This window comes from Camelus ferus, chromosome 10 (assembly GCF_009834535.1).
Source record: "Camelus ferus isolate YT-003-E chromosome 10, BCGSAC_Cfer_1.0, whole genome shotgun sequence".
NCBI classification, from domain to species: domain Eukaryota; kingdom Metazoa; phylum Chordata; class Mammalia; order Artiodactyla; family Camelidae; genus Camelus; species Camelus ferus.
Genome location: NC_045705.1, coordinates 33,710,505 through 33,728,860, shown reverse-complemented (window position 1 = coordinate 33,728,860; position 18,356 = coordinate 33,710,505). Strand labels below are relative to the sequence as shown.

The 18,356-nt window shown below is 39.6% G+C and overlaps 2 protein-coding genes across 2 annotated transcripts; both read left to right on the top strand.

Moving 5' to 3' along the window:
- The first annotated feature begins 4,160 nt into the window (after positions 1-4,160).
- On the top strand, positions 4,161-5,106 carry LOC102505738 (olfactory receptor 5B12-like). Its single transcript, XM_014553271.2, is given in 2 exon segments — positions 4,161-4,763; positions 4,765-5,106. Coding segments are annotated over 2 exon segments (945 nt in total).
- Positions 5,107-16,327: 11,221 nt separating this feature from the next.
- LOC102505466 (olfactory receptor 10Q1) lies at positions 16,328-17,357 on the top strand. Its single transcript, XM_032490498.1, has one exon. The coding sequence runs from the start codon at positions 16,398-16,400 to the stop codon at positions 17,355-17,357; it is 960 nt and encodes a 319-aa protein (XP_032346389.1). The 5' UTR covers positions 16,328-16,397.
- Positions 17,358-18,356: the final 999 nt, after the last annotated feature.

The following is an 18,356-nucleotide window of genomic DNA, read 5'->3' as shown; positions in this document are numbered from 1 at the left end:
CTGCACTGATAAAACAGAGACCAGTCTGCCTGGGTGCTGAAGGTCAGAGAGGACCACACAGAGAAAAGAATGGGTCCACCTTCTTAGTTCTGAAAATAAGAGCAAATATTTCCTTAAACATCCCCAGACCATGTCCGTAGTGGTAAAACAAATGGGTGTTTTGTTTCAAAAAAATTGCAAGGAAGTATACATATTTCAGGGCTTTTAAGAAAGAAATAGATATGAGAAAGCTCACATGAGGTCCTGACATCACATAGACCGAGACTTTATTGAAGATTTAATTTTCGTTGCCTAACTTGACTGTGGTGTTGCTGATCTGATGACTGGAGGCTCTTCCTTCTAAGCTTCTAGCCACCACCACCCCCACCCCCCCCATCTTCACAAGCACTCTCAGCTAAAATGCGTACAAATGTTATCCTCTGATATCTCCAGTCAAGTTCAGGTTAGAGGACCAGCCTGGGATCAGGAACCTCCTGAGATATCTACTCGCACGACACTAAATATTGCCCCCTGAGATTTGTTGTATGAAAAGGTCGTTTTCTCTGCCTTGATATTTGCAAGAGCACAGGCCCAAGTTGTGTTCCACAAAACAGCACCCCACAGGTGGGGAAGGAGCTTTTTCCAGCACGATGCTCTCCTAGATGCCAACCTCCATACTACCTCCCTTGTACCCTCAACCTGTCTGTTCCCAGGACAAAAGTAAGTATCAAGAAAACATACCATCACAGCCAATTAGAATGGCGAGTAGCTCTAGAAGGTCCAATGGTTTTTACTTTGCAAATGAGGAGGATAAAGCCCAGAGAGGTTAAATAGCTAGACCATGGATGCACTGTTAGCTAGGAAGCTCCTTACTCCCTGTCCACCACTTTCCTTCCCCTATGCTGCCCTCCAGCACCCAGACTTCCATGCTTATTACAATCAGATGTCTTATATAAATGGCTGGAGTGATGGTTAGACTCAAAAATGGAGACTGCACCTCCTAATTTTCTTTGGTTTAGAGTATACTACAGGAGTACGTGCAAATGTCATAGCTCCCTTTCTGAATTTCAGAGGTTGTAGAACTTTCAACATCTATGTGGAATCTTAAATGTAACGCCATTTGATTTAGGAACATCAAAGTCTGGACCCTCAATATTATTGACTGAATATCCTGCAGTAACCAAGAAGAGATGAGATAAACTGTATAGAAAGTAAATGGCTCAGATTGCCTGATTTTAAAATGCTAGCATCTTTTATTGTTTTTTAAATAACTGTCATATTTATTGTCACATCAGAACAGGATAGCAGTCTACGGGGGAGATAAAAATATTTTTCATCTTATGAATTAAGAAGATCTGGCCAGCAGCAGGCCTGCACCAAGCTAATTATCAGGAGGACTAAGATTAGAATTGGCCTTGTGTTTGCAGTACAAGCTTATCCACACCCCTGCACCTCTGAATTTCTGGATCAAAAGGAGCTATTTTGTGCCCCTTTGCACCTACAAGTATTATAGATAAAGTATTCGGTCAATACATTGGCCATTCGTGGGGCATCAGTAGAATACAGAAATTAACTTTTTTTCCCAAAAATAAATTTAATCAGATTCACATGTTTATATATTTGGACCAAATCTGGCAACTCCAGCAAGCACGGGCATCTAAGAATTGATGAACCAGTCTCAGTAGCGTGTCCTGGCATATTCTAGTTAGGTTTATGGTCATCCCATAACACTTTATACACACTTCGTTATGGTACTTACCACTCTGGGGAGATAATTTGTAGATCTGGCTGCCTCTACCCCCTTAAAAGGTCAGGAATCAGGTTATTCATTTTGTAACACTAGCTTCTGGTACAGAGCTGGTTTATGTGCAAAGCCAGTTAGGACGAGAATAAGAAAAAGAGAACAAACAGTGAATACATTCCATGTGCTAGGCATTGTATTAGTAGGGTTCCGTATGTCATTTAATTTCATCTTTTCAGCTCTGTAAAATAAATACACTGGATATTGCACGAACTGGGAATTTCACAGACAATGAGACTGAGATTCAGAGTGTCAGTAATGTCTCCAAGGCCACATCCCAACAAATCACTAATCAGTGAGTGACACGTATCTGTACAATTGGAAAAAATATATTCTTATACGATATTTGGTGTAAAAAGTCACTTTAGGCTCTTCTTCTAAATAGTTGTATTACATCCGTAATCCGACACATTTTTCCTCTCTTTCAGGGTTCACTCCTACCTGTCTCATTTGTACCAATTACTTTTGTACATCACTTACTTATTGGGATTTGATTGTGCCATGCATTTTACTAATCGGTAATACCTATGTGCTTATAATTGTCTGTTTGTACAGCTGTGTTTACCGATTCATCCTTTTATCCATGATGTTTCTTCTGCTTGCTGTAATAGTAGTAATAGTAGTCGTCGTAGCAGTGGTGGTGGTAACAGCTTAAACTCTTGAGTACTTGCTGTGTAACTGACATTATTTTGAGTGCTTTGCATGATCTAAGTTATTCCATTCCTCCAACATAAAAGTTGAAAGCTGTGTATTTCCCACCTGAAAGGAGAGGAAGCTGAAATACAGGAAATTAATTAATTTGACACACTATATTGAGAAGGATACATAACATTATGAATTTTAGACCATATTGCCTGGGCTCAAATCCCAACCCTACCACCAGATTTACTACTTGAGCAAGTAATTTACCTCTTTAAACTTTATTCAGTCCACTTAAAGTAAAATGGGAGGGTAATTAATAATAGTACCTGCCTCACAGAATTGCTAAATGTATTAAATGAGTTAATATTTATGAACAACTTAGAACAGTTTTCCTGACACAAAGTATGTGCTATATAAGTGTTTGCTATTATAATAACGAATAAGCATTATTATAATTCCTTTAGTCTCCAAGTCACAACTCAGGAGTTCTCATCTTCCAGAAAGCCTTCCTGCATTTCTGCACTGGGTTAACTACACACCCTTCCTCCTTTCAAAGTGCCCTGGGAACCCTCCACTTTAGAAATAAATTATGATTGACATGTCTTTAGGGTATATGTCTCTCCCAGCAGGCAATCTTTAAAGACAAAGGCTATATCACATCCTTCCTTGAATATTAAGAATGGCTAATTCAGGAGAAACGAATGTGACTTAAGATTCCAGAGTCAGAAGTGTTTCCTAGCTTGAGAGAACCTCTCATACTATAACCACAGCAGCCACAATAGGCTGCCAGCTGAGTCACCACCGGAGGTGACCACCACCAGATACACTATGTAACGTGACAGGAGAGCTATGACTTGGTTGACAGCACAGAGTTTGTAGGTGAGAACAAAAGTAGCTCTTCCATTTCCCCTTATCCTCCCTCCCCACAAACAAAGCAAAGACATAGATGATGGTGGAAGATGAAAAAATTCAGCCCATTGGAAAAAATATATATAGATCATTGCATGGAGAGAAAGCAACTAAAGTTTTGCTTCAACTTTTTGAAATTCCTTTTGTTTTAGAATTACTGAAAGACGCCAAAATATTACTAAGAACGTTCCAGAAACCATGAAGTTTCCTTTAGGGGACCGATAGGTGAAGCGGAGCACCAGCGAAGGGCTCTTATGAATTAGAAAGCAAAGTGTAGCCTCTGAAGCAGGGCTCTAAATCACCACATACCCTCAGCTAACTTAAACAATTAGTGAGGGGTCTCTCAGAGACAAGAAATATACGTGATGGGACTTGTCAGCACCATGTACCAATGGTTGACAAAATGTTTTCTAAATTTTGCTTTCTGTTGATTAAGCTTTCTATCTATAGCTTAGACAAATATGCTCGCAAGAGAAGGCAAGTAGTAAGAAAGGGTCCTATGTGGTTTCATGTAATAGAGTGTACTGTACAGCAAGCAAGCTGAGATGTGGCCTCAAGTCATAATACGGTCCTGCTGCGGCAGCCACAGTCAGCAAGGGCATGCCAGTGCCTTTCCGTAACACTTCTAGATGAACAGTCGCACTCATCCCACCCTTACCCACCATTCGGTCCACCTTCCCTATGAGCATCTGCCCCTGACACGGAGCTGACGCACGTGAGCAAGAGAACCTGTCTACCCTTTGGTTTCCATGATAATGATCAAATAGCATGACCCTATGTTTGCTTATCTTGTCTAGGTGCCGCTCATGATGAGTCCCAAATGACCCTGATGGAGAACATTTCAGAGGTGACTGAATTCCTTCTTATAGGGTTAACAGATGCCCTAAAGATGCAGGTCCCTTTATTTACAATCTTCACTCTGACTTACCTCGTCACTCTGATCGGGAACCTTGGGATGATCGTGTTGATTCTGTTGGACTCTCGACTCCACACTCCCATGTATTTTTTCCTCAGTAACCTCTCCCTTGTGGATTGTGTATATGCTTCCACTGTCACTCCCAGAGTAATGGTGGGGTTTCTCACAGGAGATAAGATTATATCTTACAATGCGTGTGCTACCCAGATGTTCTTCTTTGCAGCCTTTGCCACTGTTGAAAGTTTCCTCCTGGCCTCAATGGCCTTTGACCGCCATGCAGCTGTGTGTAAACCCTTGCATTACAGCACCACCATGACAAGTACTATGTGTGCCTTACTGGTCACCAGCTCCTACATCTGTGGACTCGTGCAATCTTCCATCCATGTTGCCCTGACTTTCCACCTCCCCTTCTGCCATTCCCACTTAGTCAATCACTTTTTCTGTGACATCCCCCCACTGCTGGCCCTCTCCTGCTCTGATATCTACACAAATGAGATTGTGCTCTTCACATTGGCCTGCATTCAATATCTTTTTCACTCTCTTGGTTATCTTGGACTCTTACTTGTTCATTTTTATTGCTATCCTGAGGATGCACTCAGTTGAGGGACAGAAAAAGGCATTCTCTATCTGTGCATCCCACCTCACCACTGTTTCCATCTTCTGTGGGACAATCATCTTCATGTACTTACAGCCCAGCTCCAGCCATTCCATGGACACAGACGAAACTGCATCTGTGTTCTACACCATGGTCATCCCCATGCTGAACCCTTTGGTCTACAGCCTGAGGAACAAAGAAGTTAAGAGTGCATTTATGAAGGTGGGTGGAAAAGTGAAGTCTTCATTGGGCTTAGCTTTCTGATTAGAAATAGCAAGCAGACCATTTGAAACTTCTATTGGGCTTCTAGGGTCTAAGAATGTTTTTTAAATTTTAATTCTTTCTTGTCTTTCATTTCTTTGAGCAGATCCTTCCAAATGAAACTTGTTCTACTCAAACTTTGGGAATTTGACTGGGTAGGAGAAATTCTGGATGTCTTTTGCCAGAAACAGAATATTGCTTGTATCTTAAGAGAAGGATCGTAATCTTAGATGTTATGGGGTCAAGTGCTTTGCAAGCAAACCTCGTAAGTGTTTGACACCACAGTTATATTTCAATTACTAGAATTTAAAAGAACTCTATGATTCTCTTACACAGCAGAGGGACATGGCTCTCAGATATTCATGTTCCTAAGAATTACCTTGAGAGACTTAAAACAGAGAATCCCAGGATCTAATTCCAGATAATCTAATTTATTTTATCTCTGGTAGATCCCAGAAATCTGTAGAATTATCCCCCATTATCCACATATACTTGGATCCTGAACTGGGATTGTAAGAAAGTCAGTGGTAAGTCTGGATAATAAGGGACACTATATAAGATAAATCTATTTAGCTCCTGAATTATAGAGAGAAAAACACAGTTCCGGAGGCAAAACTATATCCATTCCTTACCTGAGTTCTAATAGATGAAGTTCATATGAGAGAGTCTGGATAGGGAGGACCGCCTGCATTCTTCACAAGCTTTCCTTGCATTTCAGCTGAGATTGGTGTGCAGATCACACTTTGAAAACTGTTTCTCTAGAGCAGTGGTTCAAAAGCATCATTACCAAACCCGCAGCATCAGCATCACCTGAATTTTTTACAAATGCCAATTATAGGAACCCCCAACCCAGACTTACAGAGTCAGAAACTCTAGGGGTACAGCCAAGCTCTCTGCAGTTTTAACAAGCCCTCCTGGTGATTCTGAAGCAAGCTCAGGTTTGGAAAGCAATGGACTCAAGCAACCAAGAAACAACTAGCCTACAGCAGTGGTTCGCAACTTCAGCTGCACGTTGCAATAATCTAGGGCAGATTTTTTAAATACTGCTGCCTGGATCCACCTCCAGAGAGAATGACTTAATAGATCTGGGGATAATACCTGGGTGCCAGGAGATTTTAAAATGTAGTTACCTTCCCAGAGCCTGATACATAAGAGAGATTGGGACAAAAAAAGGTAATATTCTTTTAGAATCTTGTGCTTGCTCTAATTATTTGCATATCCTGTCTCATTAAGAGCCAATGCTAACTCTGAGAGAATCAACCATACAGAGGAGGGGAAATGGAGGCTCAGACGTGGGTAGCAAAATTTAACCCAAGTCTGTGGGACTCCAAAGCTTATTTTTTCCAGCTTAGTTTAGCCATCAGTTGTTTACCATCATGGCATACTGTGGTAGGCATAATGTACACTAAAATTTAAAAAATTCTCTTTTATCAAGGACCACTAGTCTTCAGCAGTATAACACAATTATCTTTGTAACTAAAGCATCAGAAGGACTGAAAAAGACATGGAAAAGGCAGAATAATGTTGATCTAGCATCTTTCTTAAAAGTGTTTAAAGCTCCTTCCTTGTTGATATTCTACAGACTCCCCAGATCCTCGCCACTTTATGACGCTCTCAGCAGGAGCGCATTAAACAGCATAGGTTTTTGAGGTTGTCAGAGGTAAAGGGAACTGGAAGTACACGTTGCTGTTTCTTCCAATGAAGCCCTTGTTATCCTGGAAGCTTTGTCATCCCTGTGTTCGAGAAGCTTTGTTATCCATCATTAGAAGCTTCACTTGGATAAGGAAGTTTAGCTAGAAAATTTGCATGCTCCAGTGAACATCCACTTTTAGGACAGTTGAAGACCACAAATATTGAAATCTGATGGGCTCACCTTCACCAAATCCCAAAGGTCCGATTGCCTTACTGAGAAGACATGGGAAAAGAACAGTAAAAGATGAATGTGTACCCAGAACGCCTCCATGCCCTGACCTTTTAAGTCTTAGTGGGTTGGTGTGTGGTATTAGTCACAAAGAGTTTTGCAGCACACACAGCTGCAAGTTTCGACAGCAATGTAACCACATCTCACACTTAGTGTCAGACAACAAAATACTATAACAGTTCATCCATCTCCTGTCCAATATGCTACTGTAACTTTTTTTTAAATGAGTAATGAATGTATACAACTAAAAGTTTCTGTCTGGATTATTTCTGGGAATGGAAGCTGCTATAGACTGAATGTTTGTGTGCTCCTAAAATCCATACGTTAAATCTTAATGCCCAATGTGATGGTAATAGGAGGTGGGGTCTTTGGGAGGAGGCAGATTCAGGGTCTGGTGGAGCCCTCGTGAATGAGATTAATGTCATGAAAGAGACCCCAGAGAGCTCCCTTGCCCCTTCCACCTCATGAAGACACAACAAAAAGATGGTAGTATAAACCAGGAGGAAGGCCCTTACCAGACACTGAATCTGCCAGCACCCTGACCCTGGACTTCCTAGCCTCCAGATTGGTGAGAAATAAATTTTTTATTGTTTATAAGCCACCCAGTCTATGGTGTTTTGAAGCCTGAGCAGACTAAGACAGAAGCATTAGGTGCAGCAGAATGAGCTCAACCCTCCCCCAAGCTACCAACTGTGATTTTGATTCTAATAAGACATTGAGCTCAAGATCAATGATGCAGCCATTACGGAAAACAATAGGGAGACTCCTCAAACAAATAAAACAACAGAAATCCCACTCCTGGGTGTATATCCAGAGGGAACTTTAATTCAAAAAGACACCTGCACCCCAGTGTTCACAGCAGCACTACTTACAATAGCCAAGACAGGGAAACAACCTAAATGTCCATCGACAGCTGACTGGATAAAGTTGTGTTATATTTATACAATGAAATACTACTCAGTCATAAATAATAAAATAATACCATTTGCTGCAACATGGCTAAACCTGGAGATCATCATTCTAAGCAAAGTAGGCCAGAAAGAGAAAGAAAAATACCGTATGATACCATGTATATGTGGAATCTAAAAAAAAAAAAAAAAAGGCAAATGAATTTATTTACAAAACAGAAACAGACTCACAGACATATAAAACAAACTTATGATTACCGGTGCAGAGAGGGGTAGGAAGGGACAAATTGGGAGTTCGAGATTGCACATACTAACTACCATATATAAAATAGATAAATAACAGGTTTATACTGTATAACACAAGGAACTATATTCCATATCTTGTAGTAACCTATAATGAAAAAGAATATGAAAACAAATATATGTATGCATATGTATAACTGAAACCTTATGCTGTACACCGGAAATTGACAAAACATTGTAAACTGACTATACTTCAATAAAAGTATATATATACAAAAAAGATAGTATTATGTGTATTTTACAAATACATACATACATACATACACACACACACACACACACTTTAAAAAAGAAAGAAAAAAGACTATGAGGAAGAATGGAAGCCAGGAAACCAGTTTGAAAAAAGGATGCAGAAATTCAGGCAGTAGACGATGATACACTGGAGCAGAGCTGTAGAGGTGGAAGCAGGAGTCACATTCTGCATCGTTGGGAATGTGGAGCTGAAAAGATTTGCTGATGGGTTGGATGTCAGAGTGGAAAAGAAAGATATGACTCAAGCAGTGAGTTGTCATTTACTTCAGAGAGGAGAAACGGAAGAGGAGCAGGTATTAATGAGGAAAATCAAGGGCTAACTTAGACATGTCACATTAAAATCTGACATCGAGAAATGGAGTGGAGAGTTGATGCACGTTCTAAAGCTCAGGAGACAGGTTTGAGACAAAGCTATAATTTTGTGAACTGTTAGCATGTACCAGTGTTTACATCAACACTCCCTTGCTTTTTATCTTAGCTCAGAGGCTGCTTGTTCCTTCTCACCCTACGTGGTTCACCCTCAACATCTGCCCAAACCTTGAATTGTAAGTGTGTCCTTAGACCACACTAACCTTAGACCTCTCCTCTGCTCTACCACCACTCACCTCTTAGGGGATTTCATCTAGTTTCATAGCTGATTTATCCAGAGGTGTTACAATGAAAGCCTGGCTTATAAATACCCTGCATTCTGAGTTATAGAGGTCACTGGCCACTGACAGGTTCCACACTACCAAACAAGACAATTCAGTCCTTATCATTGCTGGTGAATGTAATTAATTATGTTTTTTTCAAAGTATTACAGATATTATAAAGAATTTAGCATATTGAAGAAACTGTGGCTTTATGAATGATAAGGTGTTCTAAATTTAACCTCTCTATGCCCTTGATTCATATACAAGTCTTCTATATTTTTCCAAAATCAAAGGAAGACTCTCAAGTTCACATGTTGTTTTTTTAATATATATATATACATGTACAGAAAATCCTCTGACTTGGATAGAAGGTTTGCAAAAAGTTACAGGATTGTATGGAGAGGTTGAAAATGGAAATTCTGTTAGCAGAATCAAGGGGAAATGGTACCTGAAATTAAAGAGAGGTCACTAAGAAAGAGCAATAGAACAACCTGGTTGGATGAGAGTGAAAATTATGGTTCTCTACACAGAAAGGAGTAAGAATGGGGCAGGGGTCAGCAGAGACAAACATGAATATGATTGACAGGGGAAATGAGAAAGCCAGAAGGGGTGGATGGGGCTCTATTATTCAATGTCTTCTATTCCTTAAGAGAGAAGCACAAATTGTAGAATTTTGAGGTTAGCAGGAACCATGAGTGTCATCTAATCCAACCTTATAACATAGAGGAGGAAACTCAAATAAGAAAGTTTTCACAATTCGCCTAGAGATAATTCAACATTTAATTGGGAAAGCCAGGCCTGAAGTTCCATCTCCAGTTTTCCTGGCAAGAGTCATTTTGATGCACTCTGTGCCTTCCAGAAGCCCTGAGCTGACGTGAACATGTCCCACTGATTGTATTTACTAGAACACAGCATCCATAGGTCCCTGCCAGGTACAGGCAGGAAGGACACCACCCTGGGGTCCCCAGATAGCAGTTATCTGTGATCATCAGGCGGAAAGTTGCCCATTAACTTTGTCACAGCTGATAAGCCCAGGAAGTTTTTTCCCAAATATGATTAGTTGGATCTGTTTTAAGAAAGGCCACTGGGGAAATTTCTTCTCTTTGGGACCCATTAATTTAAGACATCTTATAGGGCACTAAGTTATCTGGCTAAATCAGGCAACAGTGGCCTCTGGGTAAAAAGAAAACAGAAGAGGAGACTGGTCCTCCCATGCAGGACTCTGGCTTAGATAATCCAATAGTATCCCTCCTTCCGTGGTATTCCTCATCCAAGGATGCCTTTCTAAAGCCTGATTCTTTCCCTGAACACAAGCATGCTCTTCCCCATCCATATCTGAATATGACAAGGACATCATCTTCTGGTCACTTTTCATTTCCAGGAGATTGTACACTATCTGGAGCCCATAATCCTTATTTTATTTCATCCTTAAAGACAGGATATGTAGGGTCAGAAAGCATTCTAGGATTGCTTCCTTAGTCAACTATGGCAAGAACTTTTAGCATTACAGGAAAAAAATTGCTGGCCTGTATGAAATTTTTGATGGCTTTTGGAATGAAATGAATTACAAAGAGGTAAGCAAACATCTTCAGAGACCTTTAAAAAACTAATCAGCTACTCTTTTTTTCTAAATGATCTTAATTTACTTTGTATAACAATTTAGAGCAAGGGTAGACAAACTAGACCTACAGACCAAACTTAGCTTTATTTTGTGTGGCCCCTGAGCTAAGAGTGTGTTTTATACTGAAAGAGAAAAGAATGGAAGAAAGAAATGGGGGAGATGAGAGAGAGGGAGAGAGAAAGGGAGAGAGAGGGATGGGGAGAAAGGAAAGAAGAAAGGAAAGAAGGATAGGAAAGGAAAGGAAAGGAAAGGAAAGGGAAGGGAAGGGAAAGGAAAGGGAAGGGAAGGGAAGAAGGAATGGAGAAAAAGAGGAAGGGAGGGAAGGAAGGAGGAGATTACACAACATGGAAAGAACTGCTGTGACCCACAATGCCTAAAGTATTTACTATCTGGTCCTTTATAGAAGACGTTTGCCAATCTACTTTAGAGTTCAGGGATAATTTTCTAGTACATGTAAGTACATCAAATGACATAACGGAATGGGTAAATACTTATTTATACTTCCCAGATGAGGAAAACGAGGCTTGGACTATGGCTTGTCCAACATCATATGACTGGGAGGTAGAGGAGCCAAGGTCCAGACTGAGATCTTCCTTCTACAGATCCAAAATGCTTGCGTTTGAATCCTGATTCCACCACTGACTAGCTGTTGGATCTCAGACTACCTACTTAATCCTTTGGAACTCCAGTTCTTTATCTGTAAAACAGGTATAAAATATGACCTGCCCCATGCTACAGTTGTGGGGTACAAGTTGTGGGGGTTTAGAAGAGTGCCTGCACGTAATGGCATGAGCCATTACAGTTATAGTTTAATTATAATTCCCATGGCACCTAAAGAGATTTTCATAAAACACTAGAGAAAGAAATTTTGAAAAGTTAAATTCATAAACACTTCACATCAGAATCTCAGAGCCATTTAATGCCTGTCTCCATTGTGGATCACAGAGAGAGACTATTTAGTGTTTCCCAAATGTGTTTGACTATGTATATATACGTCTATGTATATATTTATCTATTTATAAACATATTATCTATCATCTGCTTATCTATCTTTTTGTCTGAGGGAAAAACCATTTTATATCTTTAGAATTCTAAAAGATAATATAGGAAACTCTCACTTAGAAGAGTTTTTCCCAAATTCTGTTAAATGTCAAGTCTTCATTGAATTGAGGACAAAGACCACTTTTTAATTTTTTTTTAAATTCTCCCATGGAGCTGAGACTAAGATTTCAGCATATAGCAGATGCTCAATAAATGCTAGCTAGCTTCCCTCCTTGAGTGATGGCTTGACAGCACTTTGCCTGATGGAGGAATAAGTCTTGTAATTGAGATATAGCCATGGTTCTATATAGTTCACAGGAGGAGAATCTTACCCAGAGGTGCAGAGAGGATGAGAATCTGGATTGCTTCCTGGATAATTGACTTCTGGGCTGTTTCCTGAGCTGAAACTTGTAGAAATTAGCTAAGAAGAAAAGAAGGAAAAGTTGTCCAGGCTGAATGACTTTCCATGATTTCAGGAGAGACAAGATAGTATTCAAGAGATTGGAGTACAAGGGGGACCAGGAAGAGATGGACATACTAAGCGAAATAAGCCAGACACAAAGACACAGATACTCTATGACCCCATTTACATGAGGTACAGAGGAGTCAAAACCATGCACACAGAAAGTAGACTGGTGGTTGCCAGGGAGGAGGGGGAGGGTGATAAAGGGAGTTTTTCAGTGCCTGGGGAAGAATATTCCAGTCACACAAAGGCCAGTGCGGCTGGAGCAGGGGAAGCAAGTGGTCGGGTGGGTGGGGTCTTGGCTTTTCCTCTGAGTGAGATGGGGAGCCACTGAAGGGCTTGGAGCAAGGTCTGCTTTATGTGTTTTTTTTAAACACTTTTTTATTGAGTTATAGTCATTTTACAATGTTGTGTCAGATTCCAGTGCAGAGCACAATTTTTCAGCTATACATACATATATTCATTGTCACTTTTTTTTTCGCTGTGAGCCACCACAAGATCTTGTATATAGTTCCCAGTGCTGTACTGCTTTATGTTTTAAACTGGGCTCTCCTAGACTCAAATTAGAGTTTTAGTTTTACAAGGTAAAAAGATTTCTGGAGATAAACGTGGTGATAACTGCACAAAAATATGAATGTACTTAATACCACTGAACTATATATTTTAAAATGGTTAAAACAGAAAATTTTGTGTTATGTGTTTATCATAAGAGAAAGTCTGGAGTGAAAAAGAACTAGGCATAGCACAGGAAATTCTATGTATATTTTATCAACATTCACAAGAACCCTGCAAGCTTCCAGTAAGAAAACTGAGAATACAGGTTTATTTATTGAAGAAGTAAATTTCCCAAGACCAGAGAGCTGGCGTGGCCAGAATTCAACTGCAGGTGGAAAGACCTTAAAGCCTATGTGTTCTCTTGCAGGAAGATGTAACTCAAGAATTTCCTTCACTATGGTCAGTGCCTTCAGAGGGACAGTTTGTGTCAGTAGAGATTTTCTGAGGCTTCTCAAAACACACTTCAGAGGAGATCACCTCCTTCTCAATAAGTAAAGAAGCCCTAGACAGAGTTTGGATACTTGTTTCGGACACTCCAACAGAATTGTTCCAGTGAATCTGTCTTTTCTCTGTAAGTCTTTGCAACTTCTTGACTGAGTTGCAAAGCAATGGGTACAGATTAAAAGAGCGAAATCCAAGACCCAAAGAGTAGAGTAGACCCTAATCTTCTCTAACCCATCTTGCTGGCTCGAGGTCTTACTTTTGCCTTTAACTATACAGTCGTCTAATTCCTTTGTGATTTTGCTTCTAAGACGAGACATTTTTGGTCATCCAAAATAAATTTCAGTACATGGTAACTTAGGAAATTAATGCCAAAATGAATTATTATTCCATTATTCCATACTGTAGTTATTTGAAAAATACTAAGAGTTAACAGTTACTGAATGTTTGTAAGTGCTGGCACTGTATTAAGTGCCTTTCACTTATATTCATTATATCACAGAAGGCAAGTACATTTTTTATCATTCCCACGTTGTAGATGAGGAAATTGAATTATAGAGATGTTATCTGTGTCCACTATTACTTTCAGCCCAAGAAGTCTGATGGCAGAAAACGTGGAAAACATGCTCCTAGCCACTTTGCTCTGCTGTCTTGCTTCTATCATGCATTAAAGACTCATAGAATCATGGGTCTTTTCTGTTTTATGAACTGTCTCTCTATCCTGCACTTATTTTTGATATGATATGATTTTAATATATTATATATGACATAATTTATGCTACAATTTGATATTTAATGTAAGTCTAACTCTTGTTCTTTTTTGAACAACTGTTTATTCTCATTCGATTGTTATTTCAAATAAATTTTAAAATCACATTATGAAGTACACGCACATGCACACGCACAAACACACATATAGACACTCTACTTCTCTTAGGATTTTTATCAGACTTGTGCCAACTATATGGATTATGGTAAAGATATATAATATTTTAAAATATTGAGTTTTCCCATTCCCTGCCAAAAAGCCTTAGTGATGACTTAAATTTGCCTTTTCACCTCAAAAATATAGTTAGTTCTGCCCATCTTAGCTAATTCGTCAGTAAATTATTGTTTGCAATTTACTGTTATCAAATATTTCCAAGGCATTAAAATCAATTTCCATTCAAAGAATCCTCTTCACATTCATAGTTCAACATTTTATGCATTATCTTATTAACTTTTGTAATATCAAGTGTACTTGGCTTATTCACAGTTGGAAACAAACACAATTGACTTTAAGCAACAACTTCAACTGGAGGGAGTGTAAGTGCTCAGATGTACATGAGTGAAGTCCACTCACCTGGACACCTGGTAGTGCGTTCTATAGAAGGAACGATGAACAAGGGGTTAAGTATTAATTCGTTAATGTGGGCCATCATAAGGTAAAGTTCTTATTACTTCCAACTTTTCAGTTGTCTGCTTTGAAGTTTTCATGCGGACAACTAGATGTTTGTCATCTTTTTTGGTTGAGACTCATGATTATTAAATATTTCAGAAATTCCAAAAAAATTTGCGTAAAAAGAATGATAATTTTTATATGACACTGTATTTTTGCCTCTTAAAAACTCTTAAATCAATCTGAACATCTTTACATTTTAATAGATGATAAATGCCCGTCTATATTTACTGTCTTAATGATGATTCATCCTACTACTGACATTTTTTTTTAAATTTTTGTTCTATATGATTCCTTATCCATTTTTGTTCTTGTTTCTGTTTTTGAGCCATAGCTTCAGTCCCTCATTTTTTCTTTAATTTTTGGAAAGACGTGTTTTTATACAATTGAAAAAATACATTCTATTTGTGCTTTAGATTAATTAATGTAAGTATTAATGTAATAATTAATAAAAGTAGTAATTGATTAAAGTGACAATTAATATTATTGATATAAGTATTAATTAATGTAAGTATTAAGTGATTAATATTAAGTATCAAAAAATGAACTTTATCTAGATAATAATGTGGTCTTTATTACTGAATCATTCTTTATACAGTTTGAGGAAATTAATACAGTTTTACCTATCTCCTCTCTCTCTTACTCATTTTTTATATTTTGTGCATCAGTTGAAATTTTAGACCTGGATTACTATTAAATTTGTTTTCACAATGAATTTTGTTTTTTATAAAATAATACTTGAAATAATTATTTAGACACAACCGTGTTTTACTTTGTTTCAATTCTCATAACTTTTATGTCACAAAATTCTCTACATTTAATTTTTCATTTTACTCATCTTTTTATCAAAGTGGACTACTGGAGTCACTGAGTTACTGTTTTCAGCATGGACGTAGACGATATAATTCCAGAGCCTCTGCAAAACTGAAAACCTCTTTTTGATGTTGCATATGTGTGTAATGACTTGATTGAGCATAGATGTCTTAATCAGAATTCGTTTTCCTTGAAATATTTCAGATAGTAGTTCATCATCTCCTCAAGTTTTGTGTCATAAAAAAAGTATATTTTAGATACAAATCTGCCTGAAAGTAGTGACTTTGTAGAAAGTGGTTACTTTTTCTTTTTTACCCCTTTTATGGAATTTCTAGTTTCCTTGTCATCTTTCCTCATCTCAGCTAGCTCCACTCTGTTTCTGCCCACCATGAGCTTAATGCTCTTACCTGTCAGTACACTTGAGCTCTGAATTTTTGGTTGACAGTTGAAGTCTTGCATAAAATACCTCATAAGGGAAAATAAATAAGTAGGCTATGCCAAGATATGATTGGAATAAAAGTGCGTTCCCAGTCCTCTATGAGACCAAAACATCCAGATTAACATGAATTCTAGCATTCAAAGTTTCATGTGTGAAATAAATGTCTATAATCATATAACTATGAATTCTTTAGAGAAGTGAAGAACTAACACATGAATTTATATTTAAAAGATGATGTTTAAAGAGATGTTTGAAGTCTGTCTCTTTGCCTTCAGGAACATACATACGAAGAATTCTAAATAGCATTTCCTATCTTTTAATACAGTTAGAATCTCTGACAGGTAATTCCCATATCAGAAAGAAGATTCATAAGTCTTTTTTTTTTTTTTTTTTTTTTTTTCACTCAGGCAATAAAGCAACTCAGCAAAAGAAGTCTCAGCCCTTTCTGCTCTTCTTCTGCAGGAGGTATGTTTGCTTGGAGCCCTGACCACAACCAGTCCGGCCCCACCGAGTTTGTGTTCCGAGTCTTCACCACTGTCCCTGAACTCCAGGCCCTCCTCTTCCTCCTCTTCCTCCTCCTCTACCTCATGATCCTTTGCGGCAACACCGCCATCATCTGGGCGGTGCGCGCACACAGCTCCCTCCGCACCCCCATGTACTTCTTCCTGTCCAATCTGTCCTTCCTGGAAATCTGCTACACCTCTGTGGTGGTGCCTTTGATGCTGTCCAACATTTTGGGGGCCCAGAAGCCCATACCCCTGGCTGGCTGTGGGGCCCAAATGTTCTTTTTCGTCACCCTTGGCAGCACTGACTGCTTCCTCCTGGCAGTCATGGCGTACGACCGCTACGTGGCCATCCGCCACCCTCTGCACTACGCTCTCATCATGACCCAGAAGCTGTGCGTCCAGATGGTGGTCTGCGCCCTGGGCCTCGCCCTCTTCCTGAGCCTGCAGCTCACATCCTTAATCTTCACCCTGCCCTTCTGCGGGCACCGCCGGGAAATCAACCACTTCCTCTGCGACGTGCCTCCGGTCCTGAGGCTGGCCTGCGCTGACACCCGCGTGCACCAGGCCGTCCTCTACGTGGTGGGCATCCTCGTGCTGACCGTCCCCTTCCTGCTTATCTGTGTCTCCTACGTGTTCATCACCTCCGCCATCCTGCGCATCCGCTCTGCGGAGGGCCGCCGCCGGGCCTTCTCCACCTGCTCCTCGCACCTCGCCGTGGTCCTGCTGCAGTACGGCTGTTGCAGCCTGGTCTACCTGCGTCCCCAGTCCAGCTCCTCCGTGGATGAGGACCGTCAATTTGCCCTAGTTTATACTTTTATCACCCCATTACTCAACCCCCTGATTTACACTCTGCGGAACAAGGATGTCAAAGGTGCCCTGAGAAAGGCCATCAGTAGCAAAGGAACAGCTGAAGCTCTCTGAGGGTTTAGGGGGACGTGAAGGGGGTACCCGAGCAAGTGACAACATTGAAACTCTTACATACAAATGCCAGCTTTGAATTCATATCTCTAAAATTTGGATCCTCATTAATTCTCTGTTCTTAATACACTTAGTTGCTACAATTCACTCCCATTTTTTAAAAGTTTTCCAAAACTGTAAAACTCTGAAAAACTGGACTGGGATTCTGCAGGCTGCTATGTTCACTTCTCCTTAGATTAGAAGTTTGCCCTTCCTCCAAAGCAACTTTATTAACTGTGAAGCCTCCTCTCGAGAAGCAATGCTATTAACTGACTCCTCGAGCAGTGCTTTGGATGAAGAATGTTCATCAGGATATTTCACTTAACCAAATATGCTCTATAATTTTGTCATCCAAGTTTGACAGATTAATGCCTGGTCAATTTACTCATTTTCTTCATTAAACCTCTTTCATATGTACAAAGGTCCCCATGTGCTGGTCTAAACGATGCTCCCACCTTCAGTCCAGGAATGTGCATGTAGGTCAGGAAGGGTGGAGCCGAGGGCGACCACAAGTCTGTATAAAATGTATGTCTAATTGTAAAAGATCTAACAGACTGAAGGAAAGAGAAATATATTAAGGTAGTAAAGGGTTTTTTTAATTAGCAATTTAATATGACAGAGTACTAGCTGAACAGGGACATGATCAAATCTATATGGTACACTGAGTGAGTATGTATATCCTTTTTTCAAATTCTAGAAGACCTCAATGAAAGAGCCATTTAAAAAGTAACAGAGAAGAGTTAACTATTTACCTCTTGGTCAGCCTCAGTTTGTGCCTTTACACATGGCCAAGATTACCAGCGCTCCCTTTTTCGTATAAAATATAGAATATGGCCTCAGTTCTCCAGAGCAGTAACAATTTAGGACTTGGGTCCAGTTATGACAATCTGGTGGGAGTTACCACCAACTTCACACTTCTTGAGAAATTATTTTGGAGAATGAGAATGTTGATAAAAGTTCTAA

Coding starts and splice junctions, on each gene's coding strand:
- LOC102505466 (XM_032490498.1), top strand. CDS start 16,398: ATGTTTGCTTGGAGCCCTGACCACAACCAGTCCGGCCCCACCGAGTTT.